The following is a 25,249-nucleotide window of genomic DNA, read 5'->3' as shown; positions in this document are numbered from 1 at the left end:
TATTGACCTTAATAATCTTTGATAAAATTAATATAAAACTACTATTTTAATATTAAAGTAAAAACCATGTATTTGTCATTCGATCCTTTTTGGGGTAAATAAGGAGATAAAACAAGAGCGAGTTACCGCATTTTGCACTACGCTTTTAGTATAAGTGTAAAGTTCACATTGGTGTTTAGAGATATACCAAGATTTATTCACACCAATTCTTTAAAATACGTAGTCGAACTTTATAAAGATTATACTGCTAATGTAGACTATCAGATTATACTGATAATTTGAAATGAAAAAATATACTGTTTGTCATTGGTGTACAAAATGATGTACATATTTAACGGAACTTTTTTGATGTCAAATTTCACGAAATATAAACGTTGATGTTAAAGATATTAAGGAGATGCCTACAATCGTTGATCTAGAAACAATGCACCATAAGTCCTTGTAACAGAACGGAACTTTAATATCAGTGTAAGAACGTCGGGAAGCTATGTAGCGACATGGTAGCGCTAAGTACGTACTTATCTCGTAAATAAAGCCTCTTATAAAAAGGATATCACATAGCTAAGAGATTAAAGTATCTCATTCAATCTATTGAGGGTTTCCAGTCACTTAGCGGTTTTTCTAGCAGAATTGGTAAAACGCTTTACGAAACAAGTAACACCAAACAATGTAAGTGGTAATAGTGATAATTAATTTATGACTAAGTGAAAATGCTAGCTTGTGTGTGTCAGCCAACAGAGACAGCATTATTATTTAAAGGAGGACCACCGGTTACAATGGGGCCACTTGGATCTAGTAGTAAAATACGTCAAAACGCAGCTGAAGTCATGAAAATAAGTATTTTCCATAATCCCGAACATAATATTAATGAAGATACGAAAGAGAGCACATCATCATTGGCATCAATACCTTCGTATGTTGATTCATCTGGTAACCTTTTAAATTTAAGAAAAATAGAACGTAAAGCAAAATCCACTAAGATTCTAGTCAATCCTGTATGTTCTGATAGTATTAGTGATGATAGTACTGCATCAAAATCAGTCAATACTAAATGGAACGGTAAGAAGAAACGTCTTAAAATCGGATTGGTCAAAAATGAAAACAAAGACGGTTTCAGTGTAGAGCATAAAGCAATTAGTCGTGACGAAGCCAAGGAAGATAAAAAACCAATATCGTGTTTTAAAATCAAAAGCTGGGAAGATAAATCACGTACTAATGAAGATAGAAACTCAGGCCGAGAGAACTGTACGAATGAAAATGCAAGTAATTCAATGAGCACAGAAAAACCTGATCTCATTAGACATTCAAGAAAAAATAGCAAAGAGACTTTAATAGACGAAGCCACTATGACCGATGCATCCTTAGATGATCACTATACAAGAAAGATTGACATTGTTAATACCTCTTTAAAGGAAAATCAGGTAAGATTAATTTAAGTTTATTATACAATATCATTTAAAAAAAAAAAAAACAAGATTCGTAAGAATCGAGGTATCGAAGACAAATTTGAAGATGAAACAGTGATTAGATGTTTAATTTTAAACAGAATTGAGTTCATTGTAGTATTTCTGTCGCCTTCGTTGTGCGGGTCAATCTGTATGCTAATGAACCTCTGAAACATCCTGGGATTCCATTCGCCTTTCTCTTCTTATACGACTTATTACTTTTTGTCTGGACAAATACCTATTTTATATTCCGTTAGGGATAAACGATTCTTTAATTAATCCTTAGTTATAACGTTAATCTGTAATTGTTGTTTGTGTAAATTAAAAAAATAAAATGATAAAGAAAATCTTTGTCGTTATATTATTTTGTAAATGAATCGGCGTCTAATCAAATCAATATAAATGATATAAAACAAACGAAGTTTTAGCGATATAATATGCATTGGACGTACTCGAAGAAAATAAACGTCCTTATCTTTACATAGTATAAAACAAAGTCGCTTTCTCTGTCCCTATGTCCCTTTGTATGCTTAAATCTTTAAAACTACGCAAAGGATTTTGATGCGGTTTTTTTTTAATAGATAGAGTGATTCGAGAGAAAGGTTTTTGTATATAATACATAGACAATATATTTAAGTAACACTGATAATTTTAAAAGTTTCTAATGTGATGTCGTAAATTTATACATTTTTTGCGCTTACATTGTAAACGCTGACTGAACCCTACTAGATAGATCAAAATAATGTACTACAGAATTGTACACCTCAAAAATGTCTATAAAAAAGTCCGCGATGGTATATGTCTATCTCTTAAAGATAACAGACAATAAACATTTTTTATCGTTTTCTTTTTACGAGAAATAATGGCTTCTTTTCGAAGCGATTTTAAGCAATATAGCATTAATCCTTATCCAATTAGGTACCTTAAATAAATTGTGCATTCAATATAGATCAATATGGCCCTTTACAGCATGTAATTTAAATGAATATTTTCGAAGATATTACAGTTTTAAAACCCAGGGACATAGCGGTTTGTATTTCCGAATGAGTGAAAACTGTGTACGTTGTACCTATTTGTTATCACTACATAGTATAAAACAAAATTGCTTCCCGCTGACTGTCTTTTCCTGTCTATGCTTAAATCTTTAAAACTATGCAACGGATTTTGATGAGGTTTTTATAATAGATAGAGTGATTTAAAGAGAATTATTTTGTATGCATAATACGTGGACAATATAGTAGATAAACACTGATCATTTTAGGATTTTCTAATGTGATGTCGTAATAAGACAAATTTTTTGTGCATATATTTTGCAAACTTTTTATTTGGAAAAAAGTGCCGTAAAGGGTTGAAAAGGGGGATGAAAGGTTGTAAGTTGTTGAAAGTATTGTCATGTTTAGAATTTTTAGAACTAGAAGCATAAAACTTATGTTTTAGGCTGTACACTTATAAAATAACATATCATGACACCCACTCAGGAGGGAATTTTGGATATTCTACCCCTAAATGGGTGAAATAGGGGTTGAACGTTAGTATGGATTTTTTTAAGTTAGAAACATGAAACTTTATTTTTGGGATACTGATTAAAAAGGAGTAGATACTTATTTAAGCGTTTCTTGATATTTCAGGCCTAAAGGGAAAAATAGGTGTTAACATTTCGTATTCAGGTTAGTCTGGAAGTCTGTCATTTTGAAGTTAGAAGGTCGAAATTTTATTTTTGGGCTACCGATTAAAAATGAGTTGATTCCCATTTAAGCGTTTCTGGATATTCTACCCTAAGGGCTGAAATACACACCAATGTGGTATACAAAGAGGTATTACATTAACGTAACATTTTAAGTTAATTTGTAAATATATTTATATTCTACGCGGGCAAAGCCGCGGGTAACAGCTAGTATACGATAAAAATGGAAATGAAAAATAGTTTATATATAATATAAAAGAGTTATTGTTTTACGTAATTTGTTTGACTACTATCGTCTTGTTTGCCCGTTTATTACAGCGTATCTAGATTTATTATATAAGTTAATATTAAAAGAATATTATTTATAATAATACCAAATTAAAAAGACGTTGACAATAAACTAAACTAAATATTTTGCGCATTATGCTAATCTTAAGATATGTGACACATTTTATACAAGCTTTTATTTAACTTTGCATTTTAGTATGTGTGTGTATTAAAACTGATTTTTAAATCAGATGAACCAAATGATAAGATTGAATAAATATTTTGGCGCCCGGTAGCAAAACAATTTCATTGCATCGAATAAAAGCCTGATTAATAAACGTTTTTTACTCGGAATCTTACTTTGTTTTTCCTGAGAACCGTTTCATTTTCTAATATAATTTTATTTTTCTAAATACGCACAAACATTTTTATATAATATTTTAAATTAACATGGTTATTTTTACTACAAGTATATAAAACGGGTTATTTACCGTGTTTTTTATTTTTTATTTGGTGGAGCTCGATATTTCGATACTATCTACGAATATCTTGTTCACGAGACAACGATTTTTAAAACAAAATTTTTCTTGTTACTTTATTTTCGAAGATTACAAACTTGGTTTGTCAATATTGATTAATTATATTTATGTGTCAAGTCATCTGCTTTTGAAATAAATAGGTAATTTATCCTAAAACTTTAAACGTTTAGAAATAACATGCGATATCACGTTTATGATTCTAATTAAAATATCTATTGCTTTACGTCCAATATAAGGAATATTCAGGTTATCGATGCCGATAAAAGAAAAAAGGAATAATAATACTCGTCTATAGAATTAGATAACGATATTTTCTAATACGATTCTTTAGATGTTATATTCTATATCGTTAATATTTTGACGGATTACATTAAAAAACCTATAGCCATCTACGTTGGAAATATTATAGTGTACTAGTAAAACAAAGCTAATCACAGATAAACTGTTTTAATTCCTTACTGTCATGGGCTGATGATACGACAATCTACCTTGAATTGGACGCACAAAAACTTGTTTATTTACTGTTTCTCTAAATTCGAGCTGCCACTTAGAATTCCTAGACAAAAAATATATCATTTTTGTTAACGACTCGAGATTCGAATCAGGGACCTCGGGATTTGCAACCGTACAAGCTGCTCACGAGACCAATGAGTCAGTTACCTACGATAAAATATTAAAAGTTTCACAAAGAAATTGCAAGTAAGAAATATATTTCAGTCCTTTTAAGGATAAAACTATTATATATTTTTGTAAATGTCCCGAGCCATTTAGGAAAAAAGCGATGTTTCAAAGGAAATGCAAAGTCACCCTCTTAAAAATTGTCGTGAAAGAACCGACTGGGACTTGGTAGTATCGACCCCAGCTTTCATGAACTAATGGTTCTCAGAAATGAAGAGGCGTTATAGGGACGTACTCGTACAAAAGTCGCATAGACAAAAAAGTACTTTGTTATTTGTAATTGTTGTTATTTTATTTTTAATACCTTTTCTCAATACCTTTTCTTGCGTTGAACTTGTATAGTTTTTATGTGAACTTGATTGTGAATTTCTTTAAGATTTAATCTATTTATTTCTCTGGAAAATCAGCTGGTTTTTTTATATTTTTTTTAATATTACTCATTTGTTATACAATTATTATAAGACATTACAAAAACCATAGTTTTATCAATCACTGATAGCTACTACTGTTCGCCAACCAGTACAAATTTGCATGTTTGGAATATTTTTGGTTCGACACTCATTAAAAAAAAAACCTTGATAACACTAATCTCGTCAAACAAAGAAAAGAAGAAAATTAATTGATAAACGGAGGACAAAAATGAACTGAACCGCTTTGTGTTTGTCGATTTTTATTGAAATTATAATAAAGATTATTTTATAATAAAGAATATTTTAAGATACACACATCAACTTCCGTTCACCTTCATAATCTTAGTTGTGAATAATAATGAAAATGAACCCAAAAAGGATGCATATATTATAATAGCTTAATTTGAAATCACTTCTGTTTATAAAAGATTTATAAACCTTTTAAAGGTTTCATACCTATCTATTATAATATTATATGCTGTCATTATTATAAAAATATTATTCGGGAAACTTTGTGACATGTATGCACGCTGCCTCGTTGTGCTAGTGGACAGATACATGGCCGCAGATCTCGAAGTTTCTGGGTTTAAACCCCAGGTCGGGCCTGAAAGTGTCCCGTGTCTTGGATAGCACGTAAATCCGTTGGTCATGCGCCTGAACACTTTCCGGTCGTGCCGGATTAGCCGTCCCATCGGATTATGAAAATGAGCTAATAAAGAGTTTACCTGTGCTCGCGCACACACTTGAGCACTAAAATATGTTCTGTGTAGTTTGTCATGACATCATCATAATGCAGAAATAAATTATTCGCCCATATACTTTTAAATCAAATAGAAATATAGTATCTTTTTTCTACTTTCGCTCCGTTGACAAATCTTCTTGCTACTTTTATTGTTTGTATATAAATATTTCATATGAAAAATAATTACGTTATCAATATTATATATATCACAATTTTTACGGTCTTTATTACCATAATTAATATAAAATGTAGTCATAAATTAATTATAAAATAGTTTAATTAAAATTAAATTATTTATCTAATAATGTACAATGAAATTTAGGAAGATAATTTGAATGAATAAATTATATTTTTTAAACTAACAATTTATTTAAAAATATAATTTATTCATTCAAATTATATTTTTAAATAAATTGTTTAAACAAGGAAGGATGGAATACTCTACAATTTAAATTATAAATGGCTTCTATCAGTGTTGGTTTTCTCTTTCCTATTTAGCGAATCACGTAAAAGCACCCCTTTTCAGCAAAGCTTTGTGATTACCCTCTGATAAGACTTGTGTTGCGTAACAACAAGCTTCCATCACTCCCTTGTGATAATGGAAATAAAAAACAATGTAGCGAATGCAGCTTTTGTGCAGTAATATCGTAATGAGATATTGGAAAGGATAATTCCATTTATTTATATAGCTTGAATTCGCAACTTTGTTCATATGGACAATATAGAAATGAGAGCTGTTTTGAATTCGTTATATTCCAAAGTGAAGATGTAAATTGGTGTATATTTTCATATTATACGTATATTCATATGTACAATTTATTGATACGACTTATAATTCATAATAACTTAAATCTCAACGACTTACATGAATAACTGTGTTTTCAGTTGCTCAGACATAGCAATATTAAAAAAAAAAATTGTTGTCTATTTCGTTGCTTGTATTAGTTTCACTTTTTTTTAATGATTACTACAGAATTCTCAGTTCCTTATATTAAATTTTCAACGATACAAAGTTAAAACAAAGTCGTTTCACGTCGTCTGTGCGCTTAGATCTTTTAAATCACGCAACATATTTTAATTTAGTTTTCATCAATAGACAGAGTGACTTGAGAGAAAGGTTTGTAAGATAATACAAACATATACATACATATTATAGTAGGGAATGACCAAGAATTTCAACTTTCCTAGCCGTAAAAAGACAAGATTTTTTTTCTTTGTACTGTTTGTTCTGTTCGTAATTTAATATTTCTATTAGAATAGGAAGCTTACAATATCTTTAGTTTTATTTTTATATAGGTTTTCATAATTCATTTGATTGAATTAAATCGGTCTGTATTCGATACAACGTTTGGTTTTTCGAATATACAAAGTAATCTAACATTTACGAAGATACTTTTATATCTTACTAATTAAACCTGTAATTTTTAAAACTTTACCTATAGCACACGAACCGTGACCCCCCATTTTTACCCCTCGACGGGGAATTAAGCAAAATAGCCTATTTCCTTCCCCGCGCTTTGCTACTAAAATTATATTCTATTATACATAAATAACATTCCCATAAAATAATTAATCTACAGTTCCCGAAGCCTTAAAGTTAAAAGTTGAATATAAATTGAACATTTTTATTTCATAATTAAAACTTTTCGTTTGTTTTCCAAGACAGAAAATTCTGTTTATTTTCCAGTTTGACGCATTTGCATTTGTGAGGGATCTTTGACAATGAAACGAAAATTTTCTGAGTATTATTTGTTAAAGTTATATGAATTATGTTTCTTAATTTAATTACCTTTAAAAGTTATAATATTTAATCGTAATATATTTATGTTTTCATTGTAATTATACCTTTATTATTTATACCAATACTTCTGACTTAATGCCGACGACGGCAGCCAACATCAAAGACTAGTTATTAATGCAAGATACATTTTAGCATACACAAAGATGCACTCTCTATTCCTTCTTGGACCTATGGGACGACCATCCAACACCACCGGAAAGAGATCACTGTAAAGCTTTGGACCGTATGTGCCTCAGAGAATCATGGAGGCTTTCACCGCCAACAAACCAAGACTTAAGCAAGCTAGTATTCTGACGAGGCCGGTCTATAAAGGAAATCCGAATAACTTTAATTGAGATTTTTTTTCGTCATATCACAATAAATATTAATATTAATAAGTAAAAGTTTTAACTGATAATTATTTACTGAGTCTTTTATTTTTTTTAAGAGCTTATTTTATTTATCTAAGTGGTTAGAGCTCAGCTTACTTATTTGTGTTTTATTTTATTGTAAATTACTTCAAACGAACGTTTATTGTTGAATTTTAAAAGGATACGCAACATCAATATTTTATTTTAAAATTTATGAAATTTACTTCTCGGGACAGAGATTAAATTAGTTGAGCTTTAATCAGTTATGAAGTTTACTTGGAGTCGGGCGAGCTGTCGGCTTTGTTCATAACTTGCTAGATAGTAACCTTGTAACATAATATCATGAAATTTTACTATAATGAAGTAAGAAAATAACTGTGTATGACATAACTTGTCATAGTATTATAGTTATTGTTTGCAATATATTAATAAATGTTAAAGTTTTGCTAGAGACAGCTATTTCCGGATCGAAACAAGCAATTCAAATTGATAAGCAGTGCTACCTTTGAGAGATTAAAGCCTCAAAATAATTAAACATCGCATGAGTTAATAAATTGAAAAGATACACATGTGTAAATTTAATCTCTTTACTCTATAATTCATTCAAACAGGTCGTTTTATAAATATAAATCAAACCCACGCAAAATAAACATCATAGAGTGTGGATTTCGCGAAAGTTTCAAAACAAGAACATATTAACATTTGTAGCTATTTCAAGTGTCGCACATAAACCGTAACATCCTGTCCTGTCTGTTTAGTTATTCAAAACATTAAACCGATTTCAGACTGGGCATTAGAGTTACCAAATTGTTATAGCCATACCCCATCGAATGTGCCTTTCAGACCAAAACAAACTCACCTTGAATGCTGATGAGAAAAACAAAATCAAGTTGATTCGTTTTTGAATATGTAATAGTGTATTTCTAGTATATATATTATAACAAGTGAATTATTAACATTGAGTCCTTAAATATATACAAATGTGAATTAAAAATAGTTACTGTATAAATCTTGACCGCGTTTATTGAAGGCAAGAATGCTAGCAGCATTTCCCCATAGAACCGCAATCGTCTGGGCAAAAATGGAACCAGCCCTCCTGTCACCAATGGATACAATAAGGCGAGGTGTTATACTTTTAATGAAGCTTTTTGCACTACTCCTCCAAGATCTTGGACCTTGTTTCGTTTCAATTATTCCCCGCCCGAACAGGGACATGATCCCTGGACCCTTGGATTAAAAGTCCAATGCCTATACAAGTACATAAATACATTCACATGTTTAATGATTCATGATCATTATATACAATTCTATCAAAAATGAATAAGGCAAGTTCAATACGTTTTTACTTTGGAACCGATTCGGTACATATTTTCTGTGGTAAAGGAAATCGGCGTGAGACAACCTACATGTGTTGGAAGGAATTCTAGGGCTTGTATTTATCCCCTTCTCAAGTGCTCGGTGGATTAAGAATGAATCTTCTTAGAAAGATAGTTTTAGCCTTCATTTATTTATAAAGTTGTCTTGTTACATTTCTGCAACTATGTAATATATATATATATATATATTAGTTACACATTCCAATGAAATAATAAATCGTTGGATTAGATTTTTTTTTTGGTCTTTATGTATGAATTTTTTAATCGGTTTATTGCACCGCAAGAAATATAATCTGGTAGATTGCCAGCCTGCCCGACGTAAACACTCCTAAGGAATATTTTTACTCTCGGGCTGATTGTGGATAAACTTATAACACCGACTTTCAAACTTCGTAAAGTCGATATATCCATCCTGGGGCATAATATTCGTTTCTATAATAAAATTCCGCAGATATTTTTACCTTCGCTTATCATTAAATTAAAATCTCATTTAAAAAAAAAACTTTCTTTCACAATTGCAAAAACTACGCACACATTCGTAGAATTAATTATTTGATAAAAAAAATATATGTTAGTCAGCTGACCTTCTTTCCGTCCTAACGTCCGAAATTTCATAATTAATGGTATTAGGCTTCAAATTAAATATGAAGGAGACCGTAGATAGTTTAAAATTCTGTTCCCATCGTAAAGGGCTCATTCCGAACTTACGCACCAATATAGGTTCCATTATCATTTTAATTAATATTGAGGTACTTAATTTACCTTTTCGGATTGTTTACTTAACATAAACGTTTTTCTAAAAAAAAATATAAACCGCTTCACCAAAAGCTGAGTGTGTACAACGATAATATTGTTTGATAACATATTATTTATTCATAGAAATATTTATTAAATTCAGTAATGTATATATATATATTTCATGTTGGCACTTTTTATTTCATATCGTTATTTTTTTATTGAATTGAACTGGCAACAATACGTTTGTTACTGACAACAATCTACGTATTGTGTTATATTATTATGACTTTTTTTATCGTATTTAACACATAATAAAAAAACAAATATATTGTGAAGGTTTTTAAAAAAACTCGTAAAAGATAATCGGATAAATTTCCGCTGAAGATAATTTCGGTCCCGAGCGTATCCCGATTTACGCTGAATTTCAATATTCTGCCGAACAGACAACAATACTTAGCTTTAATTTTCCTAAACAACTCTCTTATCGCTAAACAATAAATCTAACGGCTTATCCTCCTTACTAATGTCTGCCTATGGATTTAATTTATTGTTTAAATTAACATTTACACCCAATACCTTTTAATAAAAATTTAATGGGAATAACAATTTACACTCAAATTGTATATATTCTTAAGAAGAAATATATATATAGCTACTTCGGTATACGTATTTTATTTTTTTAAAGAAGATCCTACTTACCTTTCCCTAGTAGCGTACTGTATACAGGCTGTCAACTGTTAAATTTTAACATTATGCCATTTTCGCGGATTATCCGAACGATGGTCCATTATCCCACTGAGTGATTTTTTCAAAGCTCATTTCATAGGCTCAAACTATTCCAATAGTTTCTTATTACTACATAATGCGATTTCAGCTGCATTGCACGTTATCTCACAGAAAAATGAACATATTTTCAAATCGTAGTAGTAATCATAATAGATCCTGAGAAGAGTGCGTTCATACGGACTTTTCGGCTATATATTTGATAAATTATGAAAATGAGTCTGATATTTAATACATACTAAGAAATAAAACAGTACAAATAAATAAGAAGGAAAAAAAATAATTAAAATTATTAAACGAGTATTCTAAGTTAAATTGTGTATAATTATCTGTAATTAGGAAATAGATATCACAATTACTATACTTGTTGTCTATAAATTTAGGTGCTTTAATATTTCGCAAATATATGTACACTTGCTTGCTAATGAGAACCTTGCCTCTATTAGCTTTACGCACAATAACAAGAATGGCTACCGACCCAATAAATTTAACGCATTGGCTTATATATCACCCCGAACTTATTAAGGCTTGTTGTTTAATAAGGCAGTGTTTCTATCAGCCACGGAAAATTTATTTTGTTTTCAATATATGTATGACGTCAACATTCGATAAGTTTTGTGAATAAAATAATTTTCATTTATAATTAGTGTGCCTACTATCTCAAAGGAAGCGTAATGAGGTCGCGTTCTCCCAATTTTTTACGGTAAATCAAACCATTATGCGTCAAAATTCTAAAGATATTTACCACAAAAAGCGGCGGGTCATAAATTGCTCCGTAGTCACCGTATTAAGGTTTCCGTAATTGCAAGCAACAATGGGCTTTATTTTGACTGCTACGTTCACGGAGACATGAAGGGCGGCTTCGATGCTATTTATTTTCTGGACAAAATAAGCGGCCTCATTTATCTAGTTAAGAATTGCGCTCACACCGCGAAGACATAGTACATACGGTCGGGTCTAAGTGCAGAAAAGTGTTTGCTTCCAGACAAGGTCAATGAATAACCGCGTTGGTTTTAAGTTGCCACTTTTTATCGACTTCCATAAAGCCCTGACGTGACTTTAATTTTTAAATCTAGGCTGTAGTGTCTTTTATTCGAAATTCCCTCTGTGCGACACTTGACTTTTTCCCAAGCCGTCTAAGCCAGCTAAGACAAAAGGGGAAGTAATAATGTCAACCGAAAGAATAGGGGTAGAACAAAACAGGGTGAAGAGGTGAGCCAGGGTTAGACTATTGTTACCTCCACGCCCTCAGCAGACACAAGGTACACATACGGTCGTCATTTACAAAAATGGACTTTTTGACGTATATCAAGAAACTCTTAAAGCTACTATAGTATATATATATATAATGGAGTTGTTTTTATATAATAATGTTCGAAATTCAAATAAAAAAAAACCATTATAACGTAGGTACTTATTAAGAACGATAATTTAAAACTTGCTGTATATTTTTTTATCACAATTCGAAATTAACAAAACCGGTTAGGTATGTCTAAGCATTGAGCTAGTTAGATAATCTGCAAATGAGGTTACTTTAATTTAATAACTTGTAAGTTGTTCAGAACTTTTTGATATATTTATCTAACTTTGTTTTCGAATTCATTTTGAGAATGTTTGATATTTAAAACTCAATTCAATAAAGTACATGTTTCTTGTAACTCATTAATGTATATATTCATTTATATTTACATTTTAAATACGGATATTAATTTAAACGCCTCATTAATTTATAATAAGTCATAACAAACAGTTAAATAATAATTGTAGCATTTAAGTGACATAGAAAATGCTATAAAGAACGTAAAACAGTATTTCGGTCAAGGCAAGTTGTATGGAGCGATTACATACAGGGCGAGGTTATACCACGCGATAAAGACTTGTTATTTCTTCGTTTTATGTTCAAATTACAAAAGAATGTTCGGATTTTTCGAAAGCTTTTGTAGGTTAGATTTTGGTACTGCATAGCCAGTATCATTTAAAATATTCACTAGTCCCGTGGCTTACCCGATTTATAAATCATGTTACGGCAACCTGTACCTACCGGTATCATCTAATTTTGGAACGAGACACAAGCAAATTTAAACTCTATCGCCTTTTATATAAAGATTTATTTGTCGCTTTGCAATATTGAATTTCATTCAAATAAAGGCACAAGAGTAAAAATAAAATAAATAACGTTATTATCATCACGTGTTCATATTAATTAATTTTAAAGTGTGTTTTCTATGTTTAATTATTGGCATTGCACCAGGTATCATTTATTTATTTATCAAATATCAATAAATATTTCTAATGTAATACGTACGTATATATACATATTTTGGAAATAAAAAAATGTATCTTAACATTGTGTCCGATCCTTTTTTGATTGGGATCAAACATCGTTATCAGTAGTAAGTAACATGGAATCGATTTGTTCTCCAAAGGAAAAAGGAAGTAGGGTAGAGTGCCTTACTTCCTCTTGCCCTTAGAGACAATAAAACCTATTTTTAACGCGGCTTATTATTTATTACAAAACTGTTATATTTAATGTAAAGTTAAAAAAACCAGGGATATGTTACGTGATTATTTATGGAATGAAATGGTTTCTGGTCGACAATTTTTTCATTTTCAACATATAAGATGTATAGTAATAATTTTATATATGTACATACAAATGAGTACATAATAATCCTTCCAAAACTTTCTAATAACAAATAGTCAAACTGAAAAGAGGAAGTTATTTACATTTACATAATGAATACATTAAAATTAAGTAACTTCCTATTTAATTACACATAGAAGATATAAATAGGGCCCAGATAACCCAGTGGATAAAAGCCGTGGATCTTTATCGAAGGTCGCAGGTTCAAGGTCACAAAACCTGCATATGTTAGACGAAGTTCTATCACTTTTTATATTCTAACATCTTCAAAGTTTCACTTGAAATTTAATATCATTGATATCATATGTCTAATTTCAAATAAAAACATCGAATTATTAGAAATGAAAATCCTCATTATAATGTTAGTAAAATTTTCACAATAGCGCACTTACCGCACATAGGTACTATCGACTCAATAAAAGTATTGATTTCCTAATAACTTGTCCCACCCCTACGTGTACTTATTAAGGGTATGGATGACGTCAGTGAGGCTTGGCTAGTGTATAAATCTTTCATTCTGTGAGCCCTCTCATTATTTATTTTGTATTATATAAATCTATAATAATATTATAAATGCATGTCTGTCTGTTGCTTTTTCACGGTCAAACCACTACACCGAATTTGATGAAATTTGGTATGAGGCTAGCTTGAACTCCAAGGAAGAACATAGGCTATTTTTTTGTTTAACACCTGACGATCAACCCCTTAAACGTGAACAAAGACGCGGGTGTCCTTTCAATATGGCTTTCTTTAAATTACTAAAACCGAAACAACCAATTTTTCTTTTTTCTCTTTGTCTGGGGAATATATTCTAAATTATAGTTGATTAAATAATTAATATAATATAATTCAATTGGATTAAAGTATATAAAACTCACTACATTCCGAGATACCGTTTCGCTTTTATTTTATCAAAATTGATCTATCGAAAGTTACAATAAGTTTACGTATCTGCCTGCGTATGTATTTCAAACCATACAGCTTGTAAATAAAGGAGACGCTATACCTATTAAAATATTAGTAACTTTAATATTATTTTAAAATGTATTACATATTTGTCATGGTAATACTTTAATTGTTATTTAAATAATGAATTCGTTAAAACTTAAGTTTATCATATCCAGTATATGATGTGTATAAACCAGATATTAGGCGTGATTAAAAGTTATTCGTTGTCAGCTAAAGTGTAATTTAAACTTTATTGTCTTGAAATTAAGAGTCATTTTTCAATTATAATCTAAATATTTTCCTCCATTTTTGGTTATTTTGTATGCCGCTAAGAAAATTAATTGTTAAAGTTTGTTCCGACGACACGCAACATGCTGCTATAAATATTCATTACAATTTATCGTAGTTAGATTAAGCAATTTACTATTTAAGGAGTAATACTAATAACATTAAATACTACCTTTAATCTACTTACATACATATAATATCTAAGGATATTTAGTTATATTTATTATAATAAAATAAATATATTTGCATATCCTTATATTATAATGAATAATTCGCTTGATAAAGCTTCAGTTTCTGAGGTAGTAGATTCAAATATAATGTATAAATAATCCCTAAATTTAGCTATTTTATTGACTTTTTTTTAATGTTTTGGTGTGATTGTTAGTAAACAGAATTAATAAATATGCTATGCTCTCAAGATAGTCTTAGTCGTACTTTTAGAAATTACACTCCCTTGCATGGGCAGGCACGTAAATGTTGCGATTGGTGGTCTCTACGGTCATGCTAGAAGGTCTCATCAGACGTTAGTGACGGAATAGTGAGTGCACCAGCAGTTAGTTAGACTCTCTCTCAACTATTCAGATATTAAGAATTTTCTTTATTATTCAAAGTTTTTATTTGATTTATATGATATTACCGGGTAATTGAAAACACTATTACTTTATAGTAAAGCGGTGAAATTATAAAATTACGAAAAGTCTGAATATTCCATTTACAATAACGGCTATAAATTGTACAGTTTGAGTTACCTCAGTTATAATTTAACTGATATTGGCTTACTCTGTTGTGAATTCTATGCTCAGTTCCCAATTTTCCATCAGCTTACAATTGAACTAGATTTAATCATCGGATATATCATGTATTCTTTTATAGATTTATAGTATATGTTAGTACTTAATTTACTTTCCTTGATTGCTCTAGTAGATTAAGATATTGAAGGTAGCCCTACCACATTCCTGTACTCTAGTTGGACGTACCGACGTGCTTCAAATTCCTTGATAAACATGGTGGTCTATACATTTTTTTGCTGTAAAATACAAGAGGAATTTGAAGCAAGTATTCAAACCTACAATTACCATTATAAGCAATGAAATGTTTTATCAGTTTGAGCAGCAAACTATATGGTACCATTTTACAAAATACTTATATATGCTATGTATGATGATGACAGTGATCAGTTTAAAATAGGAAGATTATCTATTTTATTTTTTTTCGTAATATGATTCTAAGTATGAATCCAAATTAGAAATTCGATCATTTATATTTTACGTTTACGTTTGCGGGCTTATTATAAAATATTTCTTTATTATTGTGAGAATTAGTTTCGAAAATATTCACAATAAGATATACTTTGATATTTTAAAAGAAAATCAGGAATTATTTTAAACTGATCATTCTTTTTTGAAGTTTAGAGATATTGATGTGACATTGTATCTTTTCTCACGTGTCAGCGCTTTTCACTACAGCGGTAAATATAGGAAATTAAGTTTTACAAGGGAAGGCCTTTTGGAAATATGGAAATCTGACGTAAAATTCATTTAAAATAATGTTTGACTACACACACTTCTTTGAGTTTATAGAAAAAAATATATCAGATATTTATACAAACAAATCAAAACATTAATGTTTAATCGCCATTACAAGATTAATTGTAATTAAACCTTAAATCACAACCGAAACCAGCAAGAATATAAATGAGTTCGAAACTGTAATTACTCTAACTGAAATCATGTAAATTTTTTTGTAATTGATGTTACAAAAAAATTTAAAATCTGTATTTTTTTTCGGGCAGCATATGTTTAATCTTAATTATTAAATAAGCTTTAAAATTCAAGTTGTATATTTAAATGTCTGCGGTATTTTATTATATTATCAAATACCTCGTGCTAGACTATGCGGACTGCATAGTTGTCGAAACCTATTCACGAGTGCGGTACTTTTATCTTCGTCTTTTTTTTCTTAATCCGGTCTTTTCCAATGCTATTATTATAATATATAAATATAATATTATTTTTATCAAAACGTTGTCAAACTAATTCAGATTCTATAAGAATATTTTTCAGTGAACACAATTTACATAAATTCCAATAAACCAATGAGCATTCCTACACTTTGATTTTCACGCTTTGTGTTTTCGTCTCTTGTGTTGTTGAATCAAGAAAAGATATTGAATTTTTTGTAAGACTTTTGTCAATATCTTTTGTGAAATAAGATTTATATAGTATAATTAAAAAAAAATAAAGATACTTTATATAAATAGGCTGTTACAAGAATCGTTATTACATAAATTTTACGTTAAGCTCTACCTTTCAATGTTAAGAATAATACGATTAGATTAACTGGGAGAAAAATATTTACCTACTCTTTTTATATCATATAATTTGATGTACGGATAACGATTCTGCTTCTTGATTATTATTATTACAAGCATATAACATTTGTGACTGCCCGTATTCCCCTTGAACTTAAGGGGAAGATCTATAAGACCATGGTCAGACTGCTTTTCTATATGGATAAGAGTGTCGGGCTACAAAAGGGATGACTGAAAGACAATTGCATGTGGTGGAAATGATAATTTTGAGAAGAATGTGTGGTATTACGCGAATGGATAGAGTAATGAATGAGTACATAAGAGGAAGTTTAATAGTGGCACCGGCAACCGAGAAGCTATGTGGAAACCGGCTGTCATGGTATGGGCATGTTATGCGGAGGAATGAGGACCATGTTATGAGGAAGGTCTTGAGCATGGATGTGGATGGATATAGAGTTAGATTGTGTGAAAGAAGATATAGTTAGAAATAATGTTACTTGTGAGATGACGTCCGACAGAGAAGTATGGAAGAAGAAGTCATGCTGCGACGACCCCCAGTAAAATTGGGATAAGGACAGGAGGATGATGATAACAATAAGATTTGCTTTATCACAAAAGTACTTAAGCTACTTCGTTAACATATAAGAAATTACATTCTAAATATATTTTATATTTTCTGATAACGTTCTAGAAGTGTTACTTCCTCTTGCTCTTAAATTATTATTAATGTGCATTTTATTGAAAGATATTTATAAAACATAGCTAACTAACTACATCGAATTATATTTTAAGTAAGTTAAAAATATACGAGGTAAGTTGAATGCTTTCAAAGTTTGGTTGACTTATATCGAAAATATAAATAAGATGAAGTATTTAATAAAGGCCAACCCCAAAACGTTTAAACTCCAAATTTCAATTTCCGATCATTTATTAACAGGTGCCATGAGGAACTGTCGTCTACGTCTTCAACAAATTTATCAAAATTCTCATTGAACATTAAATTTTTTAATAACTACTATGAAATGGTAAAGTATCTTCCAAAAAGTATTATTGAATTAAAGCTCTTCCGTTTATATTTACATATTTTATTATCTTAACTATTGAAACTTAAGTCATTTCAATTGTTACGTCAATCAACGGAGCGTTTCGGATTTCATATTAGGAATTTTTAAATAAAGTAAATTTAAATAATTTCAATATTTTTTTGCTGTCTCTACTCTGGACACACACCGAGGCATCTTTTTTATTGTTATGTTTGTGGCTAAACAGACATATTGTCCGTGTCTTCAATGTTTCTTATCTTTAATTTGTATTTTTTATTAAATTTTAGTTAGCCTGCATATTTTTAAAACCAGGCAGCATCAAAATTTAAGTTTGACTCTAAGACATCTTCTAAGTATGATCGACACTCATACTAATGCGCGCCGATAATTTAACGCGGTGATGTGCGCTTTCGCAAGCGAATTGATCTATATTGCGTACGCGTTAATTCTGATCACAGTAGTGACATATTAAGCTAAAGTGGCAAAATTAAGAATTATTATTAGTCATAATGTTATTCATTGTGTTACCGTATCAGCCTTAAGGCCATGATGTGTCTTATCTGACTCCGGGGCGATGTACAACGATTAGTCTACAGGAGATTTAGGAAGACAAAAACAAATATCCAAAATGGTCTAAGTGCATTCGAGATATGCGGGCATCGATAAGATAAATGCCATTTCAGACACGAAAAGGGCTTTTAGGGTGACAGCATATTTGGTAAAAGCTTAAGTTAGATATACGAATATTACGAAGATAACTATACGCATAAACTTGACGATAATTATAAAAAAACTACACAATTTCAAGTTTAAAACATCACTCTCGCTTCAACTTTAATTGATCAATGATACATTACATTCGAATAAGAGGAACCTAATGAAACTTAAATAGAATTATCAAATCATTTATCAAATTAATATGACATCGAGCTATACTGAGTGGCACCGACCACTAAGATCGTTCCCAAGTGAATTAAACTCTAAAGCGTCAGTTTTACTTCAAGCGAGTAATTAATTTGTGTTAGTTCTCAGTACCTTTGAAGCGCTACTTGCCACGAAAGTGGTTAGGAATTCCGAACTATTCTATAAACATATGGAATGGCTAGTAATTGCCCTTAAAACTTGTCAAACTCAAATGACCCGGCACATGCAGTTAATGAGGAAACTTTATTTGCACCGAACAGTTTAATGTTAAATAAATTTTAAGATTTAATCGAGCAGTATTATTCTTTTATTTTGTTAAGCCTTTTAAAATATGAGCACAATAACAAACTTTTGATTCCATTTCCCGATTGCTACGGTAGGATCATTCGTTTATCAATTATTTAACCGCTAAACATAGCTCTGGCTTTGCTAGGTTCCAGTATGAACAATGAGTTATCTAGTGCAATTACAAGAATATAGGATGAAGGTGTAGAGTTTTGTTTTAAGTCTTGCAATATACATTAGATCATGGGTTATATTTTTTACAAGACGTTGTAGAAATATTTTAATTTTTTTTCTATGACTGATACCTTTGCTTATGGGCAAAAAGCTGACTTACAATAAGGAAGCCTAATCGTTAATGTGCTTTACAAAAAAAAAAATATAGCGATAATTTTCCACGAATGAGCTGAAAAGGTAACGGTATTCTTGTAATTGTATAAGGTCAACAGTAATCTTATATACCTATGTTTTTAGGTTTTTTGCGAATAAAAGACGTTGCATCAAGTTCGTGCGTCATAGCGGTCGTTAAGTTTAAAAGGTCAATGAAGATAGTCTTAATTATATTTTAAATTTAGATTTATTCAATTAATGGTCATAAATTTGTAGAAGTGAAACTAACTTATTTAGTCGTGTTACTAATTTATCGATTGAGGATTGCGAAAGGGAAGTCGTCTTATTTTGTGTAAAAATTAGCCAAATGATTAAAGCAAGTCAACTAAGTAAACTCAAATGAAAAATCAATTAATAAATGATCTTCCTACCCCGTCATTATCTTTGCACGCGTCACCAAGGATTGACTTTTAGTTTTTAATAGTTTTATGAACAAATGAAATTCTTTACACTTTAAATTGAGAACACTTTAATTAATTTAAAAATAAACCTCATAGTAAACCGTCTTTTTAAACCAATTTAGAAAAATATTTTTAGTGTTATATTAATTTTATTTGAAAACTCTACTCAGTGTGACTAAAATCTAGATTAAAGTATTTTATTAATTAAATAATATACATTTATAAATAGGCTTCAACATTATTGTTATAGAAAACCGTACCTTATTAACAGAATAAATAGCATAGTGAATACTTTTTTATTTGCATGTTTGTGAATAGAATTTTTGTCCGTACTTTTTCTTACAATATATCTGCAATAAAACCTCATTACAAGATTCCTAAGTGTTAATGAGATGCTTTAAACAAAATTAACATTTTCTCAGGTGGGCGTGATATAGTAAACATTGAATTTAATCAGGGCGAGATGAACTTCGAGTTTTAATTATTAGGTCCAACTAAACTCTTAAATTGTCATTAAATAATTAATTTAATTGTCTTAAATAATATTAAAAGTGTAAATTATATGTAAATAAATAAATTAAACAAAATTACATTTTGAATGATTGATGATGAAGAGGTGATTGATTCTTAAATGATCGAATCATCGTGTTCGTGACGTCATAATGTTAATGTGCTAGATGATGATAAAAACGAGATTAAATATTAATGTGATGAGATTAGAATCGAAGTTACACGGATCATCACTGTTTGTTACAGAGTTACGTCACACGGTACCTGTCGTGTCGTCACATGGGAATTGTTGTGACGTCACCGATACTAAGATTATAATGTTATATTTGAAATAACTGATTAACCGTCAATCTTTTTTTTTTAATTGCAATAGTTAGGCAGACTGGTTGTTGGTAACTACCGTTCATAGTCACTGTAAGAAATATAAACCATCCCTTACATGGTCAATAAGTCACCGATCTTGGAAACTAATGTTATGTCCCAAGCAAGCAAGCAATTATTGCTATTTAGTGGTAGATCATATGTTCTACCTATCAAAAGTTTTCTTATTTATAATGAAAAAAAATTAAAAAACTCACCTTACATTTGAACATACATATGTTCTTTTTGTGTAAATACCTCATAAAGTCGCATCGATAAGCAGCGTACGATATTTCTGCATTTACATGCAAAATATTGTCGCATGTGAAACTGTAATTCAAAGGCGGCGCCGCGCCTGCATTATTTTGTCGTTAACCTATTTCTGTCTCTATATACGTACCTTTACAACGTATTTTCACATGTGACCTTTTCTTCGCGATATCTGCTTGTGATTTCTAAATGGAACTTTAACTTAGTGGTTTACATTCATGAAAATTTTTCAATGTCCAACGTTTTGATCACGTCAATTGCTTCAAATAAATTAAAATCGACGAAAGACGAAATTGTTTTTGTTACTAAAATCTATGTAGAATTAGTAACAATAGTTTTTTTGTAAAGTGAAATATAAAAATATATAGAAATGAGATATGATTATTAAATTACAATATATATTAAACATTAATATATTAAAGGGTAAGTTGTCGATATAAAAAAATATGTTTGTAATTAAGATGTAAAATTTCGAAATTGCACGTTATTCAGGCGCTCATTAAACATTCCATAACACGTGGTGTGAAAAATTCTCGACTTTCACATATTTGTGTTCCCGTATCCTCGCCAATACGTTCACCCGGACGGACGCTATCAACAAGTGTCAAGATTTACATTCGGCCACTTAATTCTTCCGTTATGGCGCCGAAGGGAAAAGTAGAATTTTTTTCGGACCCAATAGTACAAATTACTAAGGAAATTAATTTTGTACGAAGATAGTCTGTTTTAGTTTCGTTTATTTATTCGTTTCATTTAGGTATATTTGTTTGTGTTTGACGATATTTAATTTAATCGGTGGTAATTTTTAACAAATTAATCCGACTATATATTTTGATGTCATCATTATTTGAAATCTGTTTGCCATGAGGGTAAAACCGTGTGCCGTTACGGAAAACGGTATATTGCCCTTTTTCACAATGCGGAAACCTTCGGAGAGGTATCCGGGCTCCTGAGAGGGAGCGGAATATGTGAAATTCTTACCCACTAAAACCAATGCGATGACCTTCTCTTTCACGTACCGGAGAGGGTGCAGAATCGTGTTGATTTTTTTATAGGTGGCAAACGAGCAGGAGGAGAACACATCCTCGAACCCTCATTTTGTGCTCCGCTTTAGGCTTGACGGAACTCTCCTCTATGGACGAAGGTGATCCCACCCATTGAGGAAGCTTCATATAAATATTAAATATTATGTTGAGAAAAAAATATTTAATTTATTAATGAAAATTTACGTTTTTATTTTTCGTCATATTTGATTTCTTACGCATGAATTCCTTCAATAACCATTAATTTCCATCATCAACCAATAACTGTCGGGCATTCCGTGTCGGCCACATTTTTTTTATGAAGTCACGATATTCATTAAAATGAATGAATTTAATTATGTACGACTAGTTGTTTTCCGCAGTTCCTTCACGTGCTTTATTTTTCTTTATTCCGGCCGTCAGTCACCTCGTACGTTCGTTTAGCATCGTAGTAATGAGATCACAAGTAAACACATAATTAATCACGCATTTCTATGATAACTCTGATGTATTGATTTAATTAAGTGCAAAAAATAATAATAACCGTTCAAACAAAAGTGCAAAATTTAATTTTAAATGTACGACAATAAGTTCCAATTTAGTTTAAAAATAAAAGATAAACAATAGTTGACCGGTTATCTCAGAGTTACACTCATACTTTCAGCGTGTACAAATCCACTATGAATTCGCTGCGGGTTACTTGTAAGGAAGGGGTAAAATATTTGAAATCATACATCAGTAAGGTGCAGAGAGTAGCTTCGAAATAAATTTAAGTATTTCCAACGATTCGTCTAAAGATTTTTGTTCCACCAAAAGAAAAATTACGATAATATTTTTAGGTATATCTGATTGTTACAATCAATATATAAAAGTAACTTGTATATATACTGTGCTATTTATATGAATTGTACTCTTTAATTCGGATGGATTATAGTAATATGGAATGATAGACTGGTTATATTATAGCGAAATTGTTCTTATAAATATAGAAGCAATATGATTAAAAGCAAATCTGTTTATATAATATGCTGCTTTAATCTCTTAATCTTTTTTTTTGGTTTAATGGCAACATTACACCGAAATGAAGTAGTAGTTAATTCACAGTGACTAATCCTATAGTATTGATGAGTTGCATTGAATGGATCGAGACCTAATTAACACATAATCCTTGGAATAAAAATGAATAGCAGTGAAATAAATTACCAATTTTATGAAAAGTAGTTCCGTTCGAGTTCGAGATGTTTGTTTTAAGTTTAAAAAATTTAATCGATTTTTTATTATTTATTCACTAATTGACATCATTAATTATTTATTTCTTAATTTACAATGTTACTAATAGATGTTTTATAGGTTTTTTTTATTATTTTAGTATTAGTGTTTTTAATGATTAAATGATAATTAATTGCATGTTTATTCGAAGAATAATAAAATTAAATTGTCGTGATTTCCTTAAAACTAATTTGGAGCAGATCTCGAAAAATATATTTTTTTAAAAGTTTGATAATCATCAATTTTCTCTTTAGGCGTTAACTTGGCATTTTTTATAAAGCAATTCTTAAGTAATTATATTGAATGGCTTTTTCATTGTGATAATTTTAAATAGTAGATAATTATAAATTTTAGTTTTATTTTGTTTAACATACTCATATACAATATTCATATTGTTTCTAATTGTAATATTTTTGTCCATAGTTGGGGGAAGGGGTGGAGCTGACGCTGGGTGAACTTCGGGCGATGGCGCTCCGACAGCAGCAGCAAATTGACACCCAGCATCAACTGCTATGCGCTAAGGAGCAGAGGCTCCGGTATTTGAAGCAGCAGGAGGCCCGGCAGCATCAGGTAACAGTACTATGAAATAATTACTAACATTTTTGCAAATATGAAAAGCTTATATAAATATAACTTCATTTTTACATTAAACTGCAATAGTAAAAAAAGGTTCAATCAATATATTCATTGTATAATTGGTCTGGTCTAATAAACTCGCCTGTTCGACCCAAGTTCTGTCGGGGTAGTAAAAGATTAGGTTAAGTTATAAGGTGGTTTCGTCAAGTTTTGTGACAACATGGCGTTTGGAAGTTGACAGTCACACACCGTGTCTCAGAAAACACTTAAAACACATTCCTATTCATGAATTATCTTCGTTTACGGATTGCTCTCAGCTCTCAGACAGCTCTCATTCCTTTGCTTTCATAGGAGAGCGAGGAATTAAAGAGTTGTAATTCTAAAACTGCGGCTTTAGGCGCGAGAAATTCACACACATACAAACTTCCAACCTCTGTTTTACCCCTTTAGGGGTGGATTTTAGTAAAATCCGTTAAATGTTAGTGGATGTCTACACCCTATAAGGAACCTACGTGCCAAATTTCAATTTTATAGGTGTTATAATTTCTGAGATTTCGTGATTAATCAGTGAGAGGTATTTCGCTTACATACATCTATGATTGTGTGTGTTTTTTGATAATAGCTGCTGTAGCTGTACAGGTCAGGTGCTTTCTTTTAAAGGGAGATTCATTACCCACAGCCAAATTTTGATAGTCTGTAATAAAAAATATTTCAATTATAAATTAAGGCGTACCTTATTTGAATGAAATTATGTATATACATATAATGCTTGTGTTAAAATATGATCAAAGTCAAAATTTCAAAAAGTCAAAAGTCAAGATCAAAGTTAAAAGTTAGATAGATTTATTCTTATATCATTGACGATTTTTTTCTTTTACAAATACACGAATTACGAATCATATCATAATGAATGGTTTTGGTATGCCTATGTAATATAAAATTTGGAATATACATTTTTAGAATATATGCGATTACTTTCAACAAGCGGTATTGATTTAAAGAGTTTTCTACGCTACATGGTTAATAATATTCTCTGAATTCAACTTCGATATTTTCTCAGTTTCAATATCATTCAAATCAGATTATCTACACGTGTGTAGAAAGTGTTTGTCATATGACTGTCGAATAATAATGTAAAAACCTTTAATATTTAAGCCACACGGAATTTTAATATAACAATTTTTTTTTCCAGTACCTT

General features: G+C 30.4%; 1 protein-coding gene across 8 annotated transcripts in view; it reads left to right on the top strand.

The window, feature by feature from the left end:
- LOC113399144 (apoptosis-stimulating of p53 protein 1) overlaps positions 1–25,249 on the top strand; it is a 240,190-nt gene that overhangs the window by 172,981 nt on the left and 41,960 nt on the right. For 4 of the 8 annotated variants that reach the window (XM_026638209.2, XM_026638210.2, XM_026638206.2 and 1 more), the window contains one exon: positions 23,899–24,045. In XM_026638209.2, coding sequence (XP_026493994.2) covers positions 23,899–24,045 — 147 coding nt within the window. Of the gene's footprint in view, positions 1–622; positions 1,422–23,898; positions 24,046–25,249 lie in introns of those variants that run through there. The other 4 variants (XM_064217071.1, XM_026638205.2, XM_064217070.1 and 1 more) reach the window with 2 other exon arrangements.

This window comes from Vanessa tameamea, chromosome 15, assembly GCF_037043105.1.
Source record: "Vanessa tameamea isolate UH-Manoa-2023 chromosome 15, ilVanTame1 primary haplotype, whole genome shotgun sequence".
Taxonomy (NCBI): Eukaryota; Metazoa; Arthropoda; class Insecta; order Lepidoptera; family Nymphalidae; genus Vanessa; species Vanessa tameamea.
This window is presented reverse-complemented; position numbering and strand designations above follow the sequence as displayed.